We start from the raw sequence: 15,528 nt of genomic DNA, 5'->3' as shown, positions 1-15,528 counted from the left end.
GGCGTTCAAAAAGAAACAAGCTGGAGGCATAATTACAGAAACCAGTACCTGTATGTTAGATGTATTGATGCTGGCTGTTGTGACACTTGTTTCACTGTGACACAAGGTGATGAATGGCTGTCTCATAAAATTCCCGAGGCTGTAATGTTAACCATTTCCACATGTAGAACTGGGCATCATCGTCCAAGGTGAAGGTTATGCTGATGTTCTTCTTTGACCAAGATGATCCCCTTCTGATTCACTTCCTGCAGCATGTGACAACAGTAAATGCCCAGTGTTACTCACCAACCTTGACCACCCTTCGCCAAGCAATCAAATCAAAACGAATAGATAATTTCACCAGTGGTGTCATTCTGCTCCACGACAATGCAAAGCGTCATACGGCCAACACAGTCATGGAACTACTGCAGATATTCAAATGGTAGGTTCTCGACCATCCTCCATACAGCCCGGGCCTCTCTCCCTGTGATAACACCATGTTTGGTCCCCTTAAAAATGCTCCGACGATGAAACGATTCACCTCAGATGATGACATCCAGCTGTATGTGCAGAACTGGTTAACATCGCAGCCCAGAAATTTTATGAGACAGCCATTCACCGACTTGTGTCACAGTGGGACAAGTGTCTCAATAGCCCGGGTCAATAATTCTAACGTACAGGTACTGGGTTTTGTAATTATACCTCCGGCTCATTTCTTTTTGAATGCCGCTTATATTAGGCAACCATGATGGAGAGGAAGTTGGTGAAGGTGGCACAAATAAATTCTGTATGAAGCAGAGTTGCCGAATGTTACAGTGCAAACTACTATTATCTTCTTTGATTCCTTTTTGTTATAACTATTGTAAATATGTATCAGCAAGATCCAATTTTGAAATGTATTTTCCACCTGAAAATATTGACAGTAATTCTTCAGCTATTGGTACCGGTCGTGTTTCTATTGTTGACTGAGAATTTATAGCTACCTTAAAGTGTCCACAGAGCCTTAAAGTTCCATTGAGTTATTTAATGAGCCGAAAACCCGGCAGTGCCTGGGTATTCAGTTTGCCAATTTTGTGTAACAAACAAAATGTTCTATATACTCCTGCAGTAAAATCAATATGAGATTATCTTGGACAGTTTCTGTATACCTGATACAACTGCTTTGCATGTCTACCACACAATTTTGTACATGTCTCTTTGGCAACACCTCATCATAGCTCTGTAGATGGCTTTTGATTACCCCTTACAGGCATTTACATTTCACAGCTGTCAAAAGCACTGCAGGTGTCAAGGATTTCCTGAAGTTAACTCAATTGTAGGAATGTCTTAGTAGTAAAGGGTAAATGATGCAGCACTTTTCATGCATCTCAGTGTTTATGACATCATATCTCATGAACAGTGTGTTGTACAATGATATGGTCTGTAGGTACATTGAGCTAAATGTGGATGCTGTTTGCTAAATATGTTGCGAATAGAAGTAGTAGCAAAGAAGCAATAAATTCAAACATCATTCACAATGTGGCAGTTTTTCACTCATCTCGGTGTTTATGATGGCATATCTACTGAACTATTATAGCTACATGGTTTTTTACCCTCACAGTAATTATTGCCTACTGCAAGGGATTTGTGTAACAAGTTTGGTTGAAATCAGTACAGTGGTTTAGGAGGAGATGTAGAACAAACGTACATGCACAGATACACACATAGATTTTTATAATACATTTGAATTACGAATGAAGGAACATGTTGTTGTTGTTGTTGTTGTTGTTGTTGTGGTCTTCAGTCCAGAGACTGGTTTGTTGCAGCTCTCCATGCTACTCTATCCTGTGCAAGCTTCTTCATCTCCCAGTACCTACTGCAACCTACATCCTTCTGAATCTGTTTAGTGTATTCATCTCCTGGTCTCCCTCTGCGATTTTTGCCCTCCACGCTGCCCTCCAATACTAAATTGGTGATCCTTTGATGCCTCAGAATACCGGTATTCCCTACCAACCAATCCGTTCTTCCAGTCAAGTTGTGCCACAAATTTCCCTTCTCTCCAATTCTATTCAATACCTCCTCATTAGTTATGTGATCTACCCATGTAATCTTCAGCATTCTTCAGTAGCACCACATTTCAAAAGCTTCTATTCTCTTGTCTATACTATTTATCGTCCATGTTTCACTTCCATACATGGCTACACTCCATGCAAATACTTGGGAAACGACTTCCTGACACTTAAATCTATACTCGATGTTAACAAATTTCTCCTCTTCACAAATGCTTTCCTTGCCATTGCCAGTCTACATTTTATATCCTCTCTATTTCAACCGTCATCAGTTATTTTGCTCCGCAAATAGCAATACTCATTTACTTCTTTAAGCGTCTCATTTCCTAATCTAATTCCCGCAGCATCACCTGATTTAATTTGACTACATTCCATTATTCTCGTTTTGCCGTGGTTGATGTTCATCTTATATCCTCTTTTCCAGACCATGACCATTCCGTTCAGCTGCTCTTCCAAGTCCTTTGCTGTCTCTGAGAATTACAATGTCATTGGCGAACCTCAAAATTTTTATTTCTTTTCCATGAATTTTAATTCCTACTCCAAAATTTTCTTTGGTTTCCTTTACTGCTTGCTCAATATACAGATTGAATTACATTGGGAGAGGCTACAACCCTCTCTCACTCCTTACCCAACCACTGCTTCCCTTTCATGTCGCTCGACTCTTATAACTGCCATCTGATTTTTGTACAAATTGTAAATAGCCTTTCGCTCCCTGTATTTTACCCCTGCCACCTTCAGAATTTGAAAGAGAGTATTCCAGTCAACATTGTCAAAAGCTTTCTCTGAGTCTACAAATGCTAGAAATGTAGGTTTGCCTTTCCTTAATCTATTTTCTAAGATAAGTCGTAGGGTCAGTATTTCCTCACGTGTTCCAACATTTCTAAGGAATTCAAACTGATCTTCCCCGAGGTCGGCTTCTACCAATTTTTCTATTCGTCTGTAAAGAATTCGTGTTAGTATTTTGCAGCAGTGGCTTATTAAACTGGTAGTTCAGTAATTTTCACATGTGTCAACACTTGCTTTCTTTGGGATTGGAATTATTATATTATTCTTGAAGTCTGAGGGTATTTCACCTGTCTCATACATCTTGCGCACCAGATGGTAGAGTTTTCTCAGGATTGGCTCTCCCAAGGCTGTCAGTAGTTCTAATGGAATGTTGTCTACTCCCGGGGCCTTGTTTTGACTTAGGTCTTTCAGTGCTCTGTCAAACTCTTCATACAGTATCATATCTCCCATTTCATCTTCATCTACATTCTCTTCCATTTCTATAATATTGTCCTTAAGAACATCGCCCTTGTATAGACCCTCTATATACTCCTTCCACCTTTCTGCTTTCCCTTCTTTGCTTAGAACTGTGTTTCCATCTGAGCTCTTGATATTCATGCAAGTGGTTCTCTTTTCTCCAAAGGTCTCTTTAATTTTCCTGTAGGCAGTATCTATCTGATTTTCCTAGCCATTCAGTATGTTTTCCTGTGCTTCAGATGATTTCCTGGATGTTTGATTTATATACTGATGTTGTTGAAACAATGTTACTGTTCCTTTTATTTGAACAAGAAATCTGGTTACAAGTTTTGTGTGAATAGAGTTCAGATCAGAACACACCGTCTGGCTGGTGGTGGTTATGCAAAGAATCATCACTGTGAAATACTGCTAATCCGTTAAATAAGTCAGAGTCTTTGATGAGCCTGCAAAGCACGCTTAGCAGACAATGAGAATGGCAGTGTCAGAAGGAGCAAGAGACCACTTCATGGTACCTGTGGAGTTGCAGTGGAGCCAAGGCAGCTGCTGCTGGTGCAGCTGCTGCTGGTGCAGCTGCTGTGGTGGCAATGGAGGAGTCGTGGAGGATCACCCCATGGTCTCTTTGGGGTGATGGTAACAAATATGTAATCCTGCAGTGGCTACTGCTGCTGAGGTGGTGGTGGTGGTGGTGGTGGTGGTGGTGGTGATTGAAGGGTGAAGAGGAGGTTGCGGATGATGCCTCTGGAGCTCTCACTGTAGGTTGTAGGGGGGTGGTTGGCCTTGTTGAAGGCCAGTGCCACAATTGTTTTGATGGTGATCATTCTGCCAGTGGAATCTGTCAGCATCCACATTGTAAGGATGCCTGCCCTGGGCACCTGTGATTGTTATGGTGGGGGAGGGGCCGGGGGGGCCTCCATGTGCTATCCAAATGTCCGCTCCTGTATTTGGACTTCTCTGTGGACGCTTTTTTGATACAATGGATGCTGCTGGTGTTGTGCAAGGGGCAAATGGAGGACATTTCCACTGGATTGTATTTCCTCAAAACATGGTTAGTGCTTCTTTCCTAGAAGAAGACTGAATCACCACCTTTACCTTTTCTTTGAAGGTGCAGTCCATCTGCTGTGCCTCTTTCTCTGATTGAGGACATGAAGGAGCAGTGAAGAGATGCTGAACTGCCATGTTGAGTGTAATACTCTACAAAGGGAACAGATTCAAACTGGGGGTCATTATCTATCACCATGGCCCATTGGAGGCCGTCAGACATGAAAACCTGTATGAGTGCCTTAATTGTCTCTTTGTGTTGTATTGGAGTATGTACTGAAAGTGTAGGAAACTTTGTATAAGTGTCTATCATGGTTGTCACATTGAGTTGAGAAAAGGACCTGTGAAGTCTATATGAACTCGGTCTCAAGGAACAGCAGGCTGAAGCCAGGATGAAAAAACTTCTGGAAGAGATACCTGCTGGGGTCACAGTCAGGACATGAGTGAGTGAATACCTCAATGTTTTTGTTTATTACTGGTCCATAACCATAATGGTGGGCTAAGATCTTCATTTGTGTGATGCCCCAGTGGCTGTTGTCAAGCAGGACGAGAACCAGAGCGTATACTGAGGGTGGTATCAGCACCCAGAGGCATTCTTTCTCCTTAGTGAGTCAGAGGATCCTGTCCTTTGCTGACAGCCGATGTTACAAAGAAAAGTAGCATTGTAATGTTGGGTCCTAGCTCAGAGGGAGGTGCTCCATCCAGCCTGACTTCACACACTTAGAAAAGTGATGGATAATGCTGTCTTAACATAGTTATGTTGCAATTGCGAGTATTGTGACTAGAAAATTGTTTAAAGTGAAAAGGGCCTCTAAGTGAATGTGGAAGCACATGACCTCTTGTTGGTAAACTTCTGCGTCAATACTAACTGGTAGCGGGGAAAATGCATCTGCATTTGTGTGCTGGCATATTGGTTAGTATGCAATGTAGGACTAATGTGAAGGAAAACAAAGTAGCCAGGAGCCCACCCCTGTCAGCATTGTGCCCTGTTGTCAGGCAATGATGATAGAGAGCCAGATAAAGCAAGCAAAGCCTTGTGACTGCTCACTAGCTAAAATTTCAGATAATAGAGGTATGTGTGAAATTTGCACATTGCGTAAATGATGGCATGGTTCTCTTTCTCGATCTGGACATAGTTGTGTTAGGCCTTATTCAATGTTTTGAAGGTGAAAGGTATTGGATGTTTTAATACGTGGCTTCCTGATGTGAAAAGACAGTGTCGATACTGCGCTGTGAAGCATTTGTGGCAAGGATCAAAAGTTTTCAGGGGAGTAGAGAACTAAACAAGGTGTCTTTTGTAGGGCACACTCAAGAGTGTGGAACACGTTGTCTTATTTGGGCAACCATACAAACTCAGTCCAATGCTTGCGGAGAGCATTAATGGGTTGTGGAATCTGCAACATGTTCACTTATAAATTTCCTTTGCTCACGAAAGTTTGTAGTTGTTTTGAGTTCCAGTGTGGTCACTGTAGTGTCCTTTGTGCAATTTTTATGGACAGTGCATGTGCAATGAATATAAAAATAGTGTATGACATAAAATATACAAGACTTAAAAGGCATTTGTGAAGAACTGTAATAGTAATATTCATGAAGACCTATAATGTAAATACTCTGGTGCGAAAAGGACTTTATCACTGATGATTAATATCGTAGTGAAAAATATATTGAAATCAAATATTTGTATCTTTGTGTAATTATATATACGATGGAGAGAACAAATCCTTTTATTCTGCTTCTTTTGTTCGTTAGAGATTGTGGGCAGTGCTTAATGCTTTCAGATGTTCGTGTTGTTTTCTCTCCTAGACGATGTTAAGGTGTATATGTAAAGTATTACTTAAATTATATGTTTAAAAACTAGCTCGTGTTACTATTTCAAGGTAATATAAGCACCTCATCTCAATGTTTCATTTGCAGAGAAAGATTAATTAGTATTTTTTAGCTGCTACGACGCCCAAAAGCCTTTATTGATGATGGGCAACAATTGGACGCCATTATGCGGTAGATTCAAATATTGAGTTATTTTGCAGATGTCATTCATAGCAGTGGCTACTAAATCATTTTTAATCATTATTTACTTTGAGTTTGAGGATTTCAGTAATTTGCATTTACAAGGGTTCAGATATTTTCAGCGATATCAGTTAAGGAAGATCAGTGAACTCTAGCCTGGACTTCATTTCGTGAAATTATTAACTTGTTGGGAGCCTGGCACTCATCAAAAATAAAATCAAGCCTTTATTTGGCCTCCTACAAAGTATTCAGCTTATATTGGCCCCTCCTACGTAATGAAAATAATTAATGTTAAAGTCTAATCTTATGTAGTTTAAAGTAAGGGACCAAAATAAATGGCACCCAGCCCAATGCTTACGGAGAGCATTAATGGGTTGTGCAATCTGCACCATGTTCACTATAAATTTCCTTTGCTCATGAAAGTTTGTAGTTGTTTTAAGTTCCATTGTGGGCGCACATCTTCAGTGGCCTTTATATGGTGCTTGGTCAGTAGCATCCCATTTCTGTGTATAATGAAACCCAAGAACTTGATTTGCTGTTGGAAAAAAAAAAAAAAAAAGCTTTTTTTGAGATTACGCTTTAGGCTGGTGTTCTGTAAGGCAAAAAAGTGAATGTAAGTTTTCAAGCTACTCACAGTAGTTAGGTTACATGATGATTATATTCCTGAGATATTACAACACGATGAAGTCACATGAATCAGGTGTTCTAAGTTCTTTGGAAAATGACAGGCACAAGAGAAATGTCATAAAGAAGCCATTGATATTGGTCAAGTTTTAATGGTATGCTCAAAACAAGACTGGAGTGTGGGTGCAAAGGTAGTTGCAAGTAAGTCTCTGCAGATCTCTCTCTTAATCCCAACTGGCAGGGTCTGCTGTTATGGTTAACCGGATTTGGCGTGTTAATTTGAAGGGGTGACCGGATGCCCTTCCTGTCACCACCCCATACCCCCCGCCACCCCGTACCCCCCGGGACGGAATAAATGTACCCCAACTCTGTGCATCTAGTGTAATCCATGGAATAGTGCGAACGTGTTTCAAATGCCTGCGAGTCGTGTAACTGAGGTGGAACATGGGTACCAGCCCGGTATTCACCTAGCGGGATCTGGAAAAATGTCTAAAAACCACATCCAGGCTGGCTGACACACCGGTCCTCGTTGTTAGTCTGCTGGGTGGATTCGATCCGGGGCCAGCGTGCCTACTCGAGTCCAGGAACCAGCGCGTTAGCGCTCGCAGCTACCCTGACAAGTCTAAGTCTCTGACAGATCGAATTTAGAAAAATATTCTCCATATTTAAGTTTTGAAAAAAAAAAGTCTTGGAAATGTAGAATTGAATAGATATCAACCCCCACTTTGGAATTAACAGCTTTACAGTCCCCACACAATATGAGGGAGCTATTCAGTTTGCGAACGACAACTAAAGTGGATGCCTGTGTACCAGACCTGGTAGGCGTGATCACTTCATGGTACTGGAGATGATCTAGCTCTTTTTCTAACAGCCTTCACAGAATGTGGGGTAAAGGACATACCATTGCAAGAAGGGGAAACACATCAGGTTGGAAGTGTATTGCGGTCTATGTATCAGTGGCACAATCTAGCCCTGGAGAGAGTAACTCTGAAAACTGCATGACAGCAGTTTGTTTTATTTATTGAGTCATGGTGGTCTCTTGCAATCATTCTGTGGAGGAAGAATTTGCAGACACTGCTGTATTTATGACAGAAAAAATGCTGTTTGTCACACCTGGGGTAATTGTTGACGAGGGTGACATCTCAGACAATCTGGACGAGATGACTGCTGCCATTATTGGTAAACAGCCGTGGAAAGAGAGCTAGCATTAGATGAGAATGACCTAGATTTAGAATTGCCAGGGGGGGGGGGGGGGGGGCTTTGTTTATGCCGCTGTGAATATTGCTGGTGGCAGGATTGTTTACAAGTGCATTATTACTAAGCAAGCTGGTTGTTCATCTATCACAGCTGAGTCAAATTTGGAAACTGCAGGCTGTGTGTGCCAGTATTGTTGAATTTCATATGGAAATTTGAAACTTTGTTTATGTTGAAGACTTCTTCTAAAAAAGGATATGACTTTTTAAAGCCTGCATGCAAACCTCAGTATCTTGGGCACATTGAATAAAACAGTCCCAAATAAGAGACAGTGTAAGATCATATACATGTCTCATTTGCTTATACAAAGTTACGATGCTGACGTAAACTTCTGTGTTCTGCAATCTATTCCTGTTTGGAACATTCCAGGAAATGACAGTCTATCGGAGTCATTTAATGCGTGGACCTTACAAAGTAAACACATAACATCTTTAGATTACCATGACAAAAGGAGATACTTCTGAATGTCTGGATCACTGACCTTAAATGCTCTGATGTGGTTCCAGAATGAGATTTTCACTCTGCAGCGGAGTGTGCGCTGATATGAAACTTCCTGGCAGATTAAAACTGTGTGCCCGACCGAGACTCGAACTCGGGACCTTTGCCTTTCGCGGGCAAGTGCTCTACCAACTGAGCTACCGAAGCACGACTCACGTCCGGTACTCACAGCTTTACTTCTGCCAGTACCTCGTCTCCTACCTTCCAAACTTTACAGAAGCTCTCCTGCGAACCTTGCAGAACTAGCACTCCTGAAAGAAAGGATATTGCGGAGACATGGCTTAGCCACAGCCTGGGGGATGTTTCCAGAATGAGATTTTCACTCTGCAGCGGAGTGTGCGCTGATATGAAACTTCCTGGCAGATTAAAACTGTGTGCCCGACCGAGACTCGAACTCGGGACCTTTGCCTTTCGCGGGCAAGTGCTCTACCAACTGAGCTACCGAAGCACGACTCACGTCCGGTACTCACAGCTTTACTTCTGCCAGTACCTCGTCTCCTACCTTCCAAACTTTACAGAAGCTCTCCTGCGAACCTTGCAGAACTAGCACTCCTGAAAGAAAGGATATTGCGGAGACATGGCTTAGCCACAGCCTGGGGGATGTTTCCAGAATGAGATTTTCACTCTGCAGCGGAGTGCCCGCGAAAGGCAAAGGTCCCGAGTTCGAGTCTCGGTCGGGCACACAGTTTTAATCTGCCACGAAGTTTCATATCAGCGCACACTCCGCTGCAGAGTGAAAATCTCATTCTGGAAACATCCCCCAGGCTGTGGCTAAGCCATGTCTCCGCAATATCCTTTCTTTCAGGAGTGCTAGTTCTGCAAGGTTCGCAGGAGAGCTTCTGTAAAGTTTGGAAGGTAGGAGACGAGGTACTGGCAGAAGTAAAGCTGTGAGTACCGGACGTGAGTCGTGCTTCGGTAGCTCAGTTGGTAGAGCACTTGCCCGCGAAAGGCAAAGGTCCCGAGTTCGAGTCTCGGTCGGGCACACAGTTTTAATCTGCCAGGAAGTTTCATATCAGCGCACACTCCGCTGCAGAGTGAAAATCTCATTCTGGAAACATCCCCCAGGCTGTGGCTAAGCCATGTCTCCGCAATATCCTTTCTTTCAGGAGTGCTAGTTCTGCAAGGTTCGCAGGAGAGCTTCTGTAAAGTTTGGAAGGTAGGAGACGAGGTACTGGCAGAAGTAAAGCTGTGAGTACCGGACGTGAGTCGTGCTTCGGTAGCTCAGTTGGTAGAGCACTTGCCCGCGAAAGGCAAAGGTCCCGAGTTCGAGTCTTGGTCGGGCACACAGTTTTAATCTGCCAGGAAGTTTCTGATGTGGTTGTTTAGCCATCAGCACACAATCCAATCATCATTGGCACATTTGGAAAATGGGAATGGAGGCACAGCTAGTGCCACCGATGCTAAATGTGCTGTTAACTGTTATTGTATCAGAGTGACGAGTTGCTGTAGGCGTTGTTCCTCTACTGCAGTTTCATGATGAGCAGCTGTTGATGTCATTCTTCATGGTGTCATTTCTCCTGAGATTTCAGGAATTGCAAGAATCTGGGATCCATCGCATGATGCCATGAGTATGTAGACTATTGGTATGATACCATGATTCCCTTTATTTGAACGCTAAATCTGCTTACAAGTTTAGTACAAGTAAAGAATTTGGGTCATAATGCACATGGCTTATGGCTGGCAGCGGTTACTCAAAGAATCAGCACAGTGAAATACTGCAAGTCTGTGGAATAAGCCAAAGTCCATCGAGCACTATGAGAATTCCAGTTCGAATCAAACACTGGACAGGACAAAGTCTACAATATGTGTTGCCAACAGGGACGAAGCTGTATGCATCTGGTAATCATGCAGTTAGAATACTAGAGTGACATGCTGTTGCTGTGTGGACCACTTTATCTCGCTGTGGAGATCATGGGTTCATACCACATGATGTGAGAGGATGATGGGAAGTGTCTCCATCCAGATGCTGTGTGCTCACTATTAGCTGTGTACACATGGTGACACCATTTGTGAAAACAAGTAGATAGTCTTGCTCTCTGAGTTGATGTAGGCATCACTGGATGTGGCAGGCACTACACTCTTTTTTTTTTTTTTACAGTGCAACAGCATTGTGGTGGTCCTTAAGTTTCTTTTTATCATTAGATTTTCTTGTTAATACAAAGTTTGCAGAAACTCATCGATCATTTATTAAGCCAGCATTCTGAGAAATCTATTTAAAATTGTTAGTTTGATATTTTATTCAGTGCCATGTCATTTGTTGCAGGCGCTGATACTATCAATCGCCAAGCTGTTCTGTGCCACCGAGTACTCCGCACTCTCCAACATCTAGCCCACCAGTCATCACGTCTTGACCGACATACTTGGGAAGCACTGTTACTTTTTCTCCTTGCAATAAATGATACACTATTGTCTCCTCCAACAATCAAAGGTAAAATTATTCCTTCCAGAATTTGTGTAGCACAGTTAAAAAAAATATGTTGTGATGTAATTGATGAGTGATAGAGGGATAATGTGACAGACCACTGAGTTAAAAGGTATGCAATATAACAGAAAATATGAGAGGAGTTAGAAAAATAATGAGAATTCCTTTGCTGCAGGTGGAGGGGGAGTATTGACTGTTGTCCCACTATGTGCCTCTGCTGCTAACTATTCAGCTGGCCAACCGTCGTCTGTGGGGAAGCATCAGGGGAGTGCTTATATTCCTAAATATCGTTTCGCATGTTCGGTGATTTTACAGTTAGGTACATGATGTAACAATGAGTGTACATCAAGTTATATCCTGGTTAGGAAAAATCTCCTGCAGAAAATGGTCACCACAAATTTGTTCCCCAAGGTACCACAATTATTTAAGCATATTTATTTAAGCACTAAAATGAGTAGATGAGGCATTTAAAAGAAGAAGAAGAAGAAGAAGAAATGCAGCTTACATCATAGCCATCAAAAGATTGATACCTTGACCTTGATAACACTTCGGGGTGCACTGTTGTTGAGTCTTAGCCAGTCTATAACCAAAAACCAAATGGCGATAGATTTGCACCCACCAAGCTCAGTGGATGCATCCTTGCAGCAACATTCGGGACTTATTTTCAGAACATAGGAGGCATGGAACAAAAATCACTAAGGCTACTACATGGCTTAACTTTGAGCAAATTTATGAATTTATCCACCAGTGGGTGAAACATTTGGGCAAGTGCATTAGGTCTGACAGCCATTATTTCAAAAGTGATTAATAATGTAATTTTTTGTGGAATATAAAATTTATCACTGAATAATTTTTATTGCTACTGAGTCCTATCTTCTTGCTTGATCTCCATCCAACTGTACCACCAGTGGGGTAGTCAGCTGTCATGATCAGGTTCTGGAACATTGCTACACAAGTTAGTTATTGCAATGTAATTGAACACTTACTTATTGCATCCCATGTGTGAACCATAATATCCAGTTTGAGTTTGACACATACACTCCTGGAAATGGAAAAAAGAACACATTGACACCGGTGTGTCAGACCCACCATACTTGCTCCGGACACTGCGAGAGGGCTGTACAAGCAATGATCACACGCACGGCACAGCGGACACACCAGGAACCGCGGTGTTGGCCGTCGAATGGCGCTAGCTGCGCAGCATTTGTGCACCGCCGCCGTCAGTGTCAGCCAGTTTGCCGTGGCATACGGAGCTCCATCGCAGTCTTTAACACTGGTAGCATGCCGCGACAGCGTGGACGTGAACCGTATGTGCAGTTGACGGACTTTGAGCGAGGGCGTATAGTGGGCATGCGGGAGGCCGGGTGGACGTACCGCCGAATTGCTCAACACGTGGGGCGTGAGGTCTCCACAGTACATCGATGTTGTCGCCAGTGGTCAGCGGAAGGTGCATGTGCCCGTCGACCTGGGACCGGACCGCAGCGATGCACGGATGCACGCCAAGACCGTAGGATCCTACGCAGTGGCGTAGGGGACCGCACCGCCACTTCCCAGCAAATTAGGGACACTGTTGCTCCTGGGGTATCGGCGAGGACCATTCACTACCGTCTCCATGAAGCTGGGCTACGGTCCCGCACACCATTAGGCCGTCTTCCGCTCACGCCCCAACATCGTGCAGCCCGCCTCCAGTTGTGTCGCGACAGGCGTGAATGGAGGGACGAATGGAGACGTGTCGTCTTCAGCGATGAGAGTCGCTTCTGCCTTGGTGCCAATGATGGTCGTATGCGTGTTTGGCGCCGTGCAGGTGAGCGCCACAATCAGGACTGCATACGACCGAGGCACACAGGGCCAACACCCGGCATCATGGTGTGGGGAGCGATCTCCTACACTGGCCGTACACCACTGGTGATCGTCGAGGGGACACTGAATAGTGCACGGTACATCCAAACCGTCATCGAACCCATCGTTCTACCATTCCTAGACCGGCAAGGGAACTTGCTGTTCCAACAGGACAATGCACGTCCGCATGTATCCCGTGCCACCCAACATGCTCTAGAAGGTGTAAGTCAACTACCCTGGCCAGCAAGATCTCCGGATCTGTCCCCCATTGAGCATGTTTGGGACTGGATGAAGCGTCGTCTCACGCGGTCTGCACGTCCAGCACGAACGCTGGTCCAACTGAGGCGCCAGGTGGAAATGGCATGGCAAGCCGTTCCACAGGACTACATCCAGCAGCTCTACGATCGTCTCCATGGGAGAATAGCAGCCTGCATTGCTGCGAAAGGTGGATATACACTGTACTAGTGCCGACATTGTGCATGCTCTGTTGCCTGTGTCTATGTGCCTGTGGTTCTGTCAGTGTGATCATGTGATGTATCTGACCCCAGGAATGTGTCAATAAAGTTTAACCTTCCTGGGACAATGAATTCACGGTGTTCTTATTTCAATTTCCAGGAGTGTATCTTATTCTGTCCAGGCTGAGAACTAAATCCTCTAGCAAAACTGTCACTTTCAGAAATAAGCACCCATCTGGAGGTTGTCAGTTACCAATTCACTGTGGCAAGGGTTGTGGTGGTTGCTATTCTTGTTGGCTGTGTATTAGGACTGGCTGAGTCCAGACTGGCAGCTGCTCTCTTCAGGCTGCTGCTAAGCCCGAACTCCAGACTGCATACTAGATGCACTCGTGATGAACTCATGATGAATTCTTGGCTGCGGTGAATGATGAACTCTTGGTGCTACTGGTGAGGCACTGCTGATGACCTAAGCTGTAAAGCTGCATGGACATATGCTTGTTGGCTGCCCAAGTGGGATGGTGTCATTATCTTTCCCAGTTTGTGCTCATGATGAGGCATGGCAAAATAGTGCAGCCATCGCTGGTGACTTCTGTGAACAGATGTATGTATGCTGTCATGCCGCCATGAGGGAAGGGTGAACTGCCTGCCAGGGGTAGTGGTGTGGGACGTAACACCTCTATTTATCAATCTGGAGTGTGTGCAATACTTCACTGTTGAAATGAACTGCTAAGCCATTGGAAAGTACATATAATGTAGAGATGATATTGCTTTAAAAGGCTCAAAACTTTCTTTCTTCTTCAGGAAGTATTTTTAACTAGATGCTAAAAAGGAATAGAAGGCGGGACTGACTACAGAGGGGAAAAAGAAAGATGAATAGTGAAAAAGTTGCAGAATTTGTGAAGGGAGGGGACCAAAATATAAATGAAGTAAGGGTGGGTGCATCAGGTAGATGGAAAAGGAAGGATGGGAGAATGAAAGAGAAAAGAAAAGGTGAAATCAACAAGTGAGAATGAATCAAAAGTGGAATTAAATGAATCAACCCAGCTGGAAAGAGGAGCATATCAGCAAGTGAAAAGGATGTGGTGATAGGAGAGCAGGGGCAGGAAATTATAAAAGGGGTCTGAGGCAAGCAAATGTGATGTTGACCAGTGCATGTGGTGTACATAGAGGAAGTGAAAGATGGAAGTAGGTGAGGAATAAGGTGATGGAAGGACAACAGAGGAAGAAATTAGAAATACAGGGCTAAAGATAGCAAGTCCAGAAACATGCAGCATTAGTGGCAAGTTTCCCATTGGGATAAACTTGAACATTAATCCAGACAAAAGCAAAGCTGGGAACTCTATCTTGTGTCAGTGTAAGCACCTCTTCCAGAAAATTGGCAGACTACCTCAAGTGATAAGCTATTGTCATGCAGCAAACTTGTGTTCGAAAGTGAAAAGTGATCGAACACTATCAATATTTATTTTGCATTGATATTATTTTCTAGGGTGAAGGTGTTGGTGATAGACTGATCTTTAGCATAGCTGGAGGCCTAGGTTAGGTTTAAAGGTAATGATTGTTTATTGGCAAGGATAACAAATTTAAACACAAAATCTTGGTTATGGAGACAGACTGACCTCTAGTCTAACCCAAAGCATAGGTGAGATTAAAAGTTGATAATTTGATTGTGAGTTTGTGAGGCCAACAAATGTGATATAGTTAGCTAATAAAAGTTTTAAGTATGCATGACAAGAAGTCACTTACATTTTGCATCACTCTGATTCATATCTTTTGCTTTATATGCAGTACAATAAAATTTCTTGTCAGTGCTTGATTTGCGACAGTATGCATTTGTTCGCCATACTGGTACCTGTGACGAGAAAAAACCAGGACCACTGATATCCAGATGTGCTTCTGCTATAGTTGGAATGATATAAAGCAAATGTTGTATGTACATTTTTAAAATACTCTGAAAGGGGTTAAAATAATGTTTGAAGAAGTCTAAATTTGAGAAACATGTCCTGGAAGTCACAGTATTGGAACCTCTTTTTTTACAATTTGAGCACTGTTTTTTGTTTAAGTGTGTATCTTAGTAGCTGTTCTTATTGCAACTCTGCTTTTGTTTCATGTTTTGATTCTGGTA

The 15,528-nt window shown here is 43.1% G+C and overlaps 1 protein-coding gene across 10 annotated transcripts in view; it reads left to right on the top strand.

The window, feature by feature from the left end:
* LOC124802474 (ral GTPase-activating protein subunit beta) overlaps window positions 1-15,528 on the top strand; it is a 398,111-nt gene that overhangs the window by 35,120 nt on the left and 347,463 nt on the right. For all 10 annotated transcript variants that reach the window (XM_047263273.1, XM_047263271.1, XM_047263272.1 and 7 more), the window contains one exon: window positions 10,954-11,118. In XM_047263273.1, coding sequence (XP_047119229.1) covers window positions 10,954-11,118 — 165 coding nt within the window. The remainder of the gene's footprint in view (window positions 1-10,953; window positions 11,119-15,528) is intronic.

This window comes from Schistocerca piceifrons, chromosome 6, assembly GCF_021461385.2.
Source record: "Schistocerca piceifrons isolate TAMUIC-IGC-003096 chromosome 6, iqSchPice1.1, whole genome shotgun sequence".
Classification (NCBI taxonomy): domain Eukaryota; kingdom Metazoa; phylum Arthropoda; class Insecta; order Orthoptera; family Acrididae; genus Schistocerca; species Schistocerca piceifrons.
Note: the sequence above shows the minus strand (reverse complement) of the source record. Positions and strands in the feature narration are given on the sequence as shown.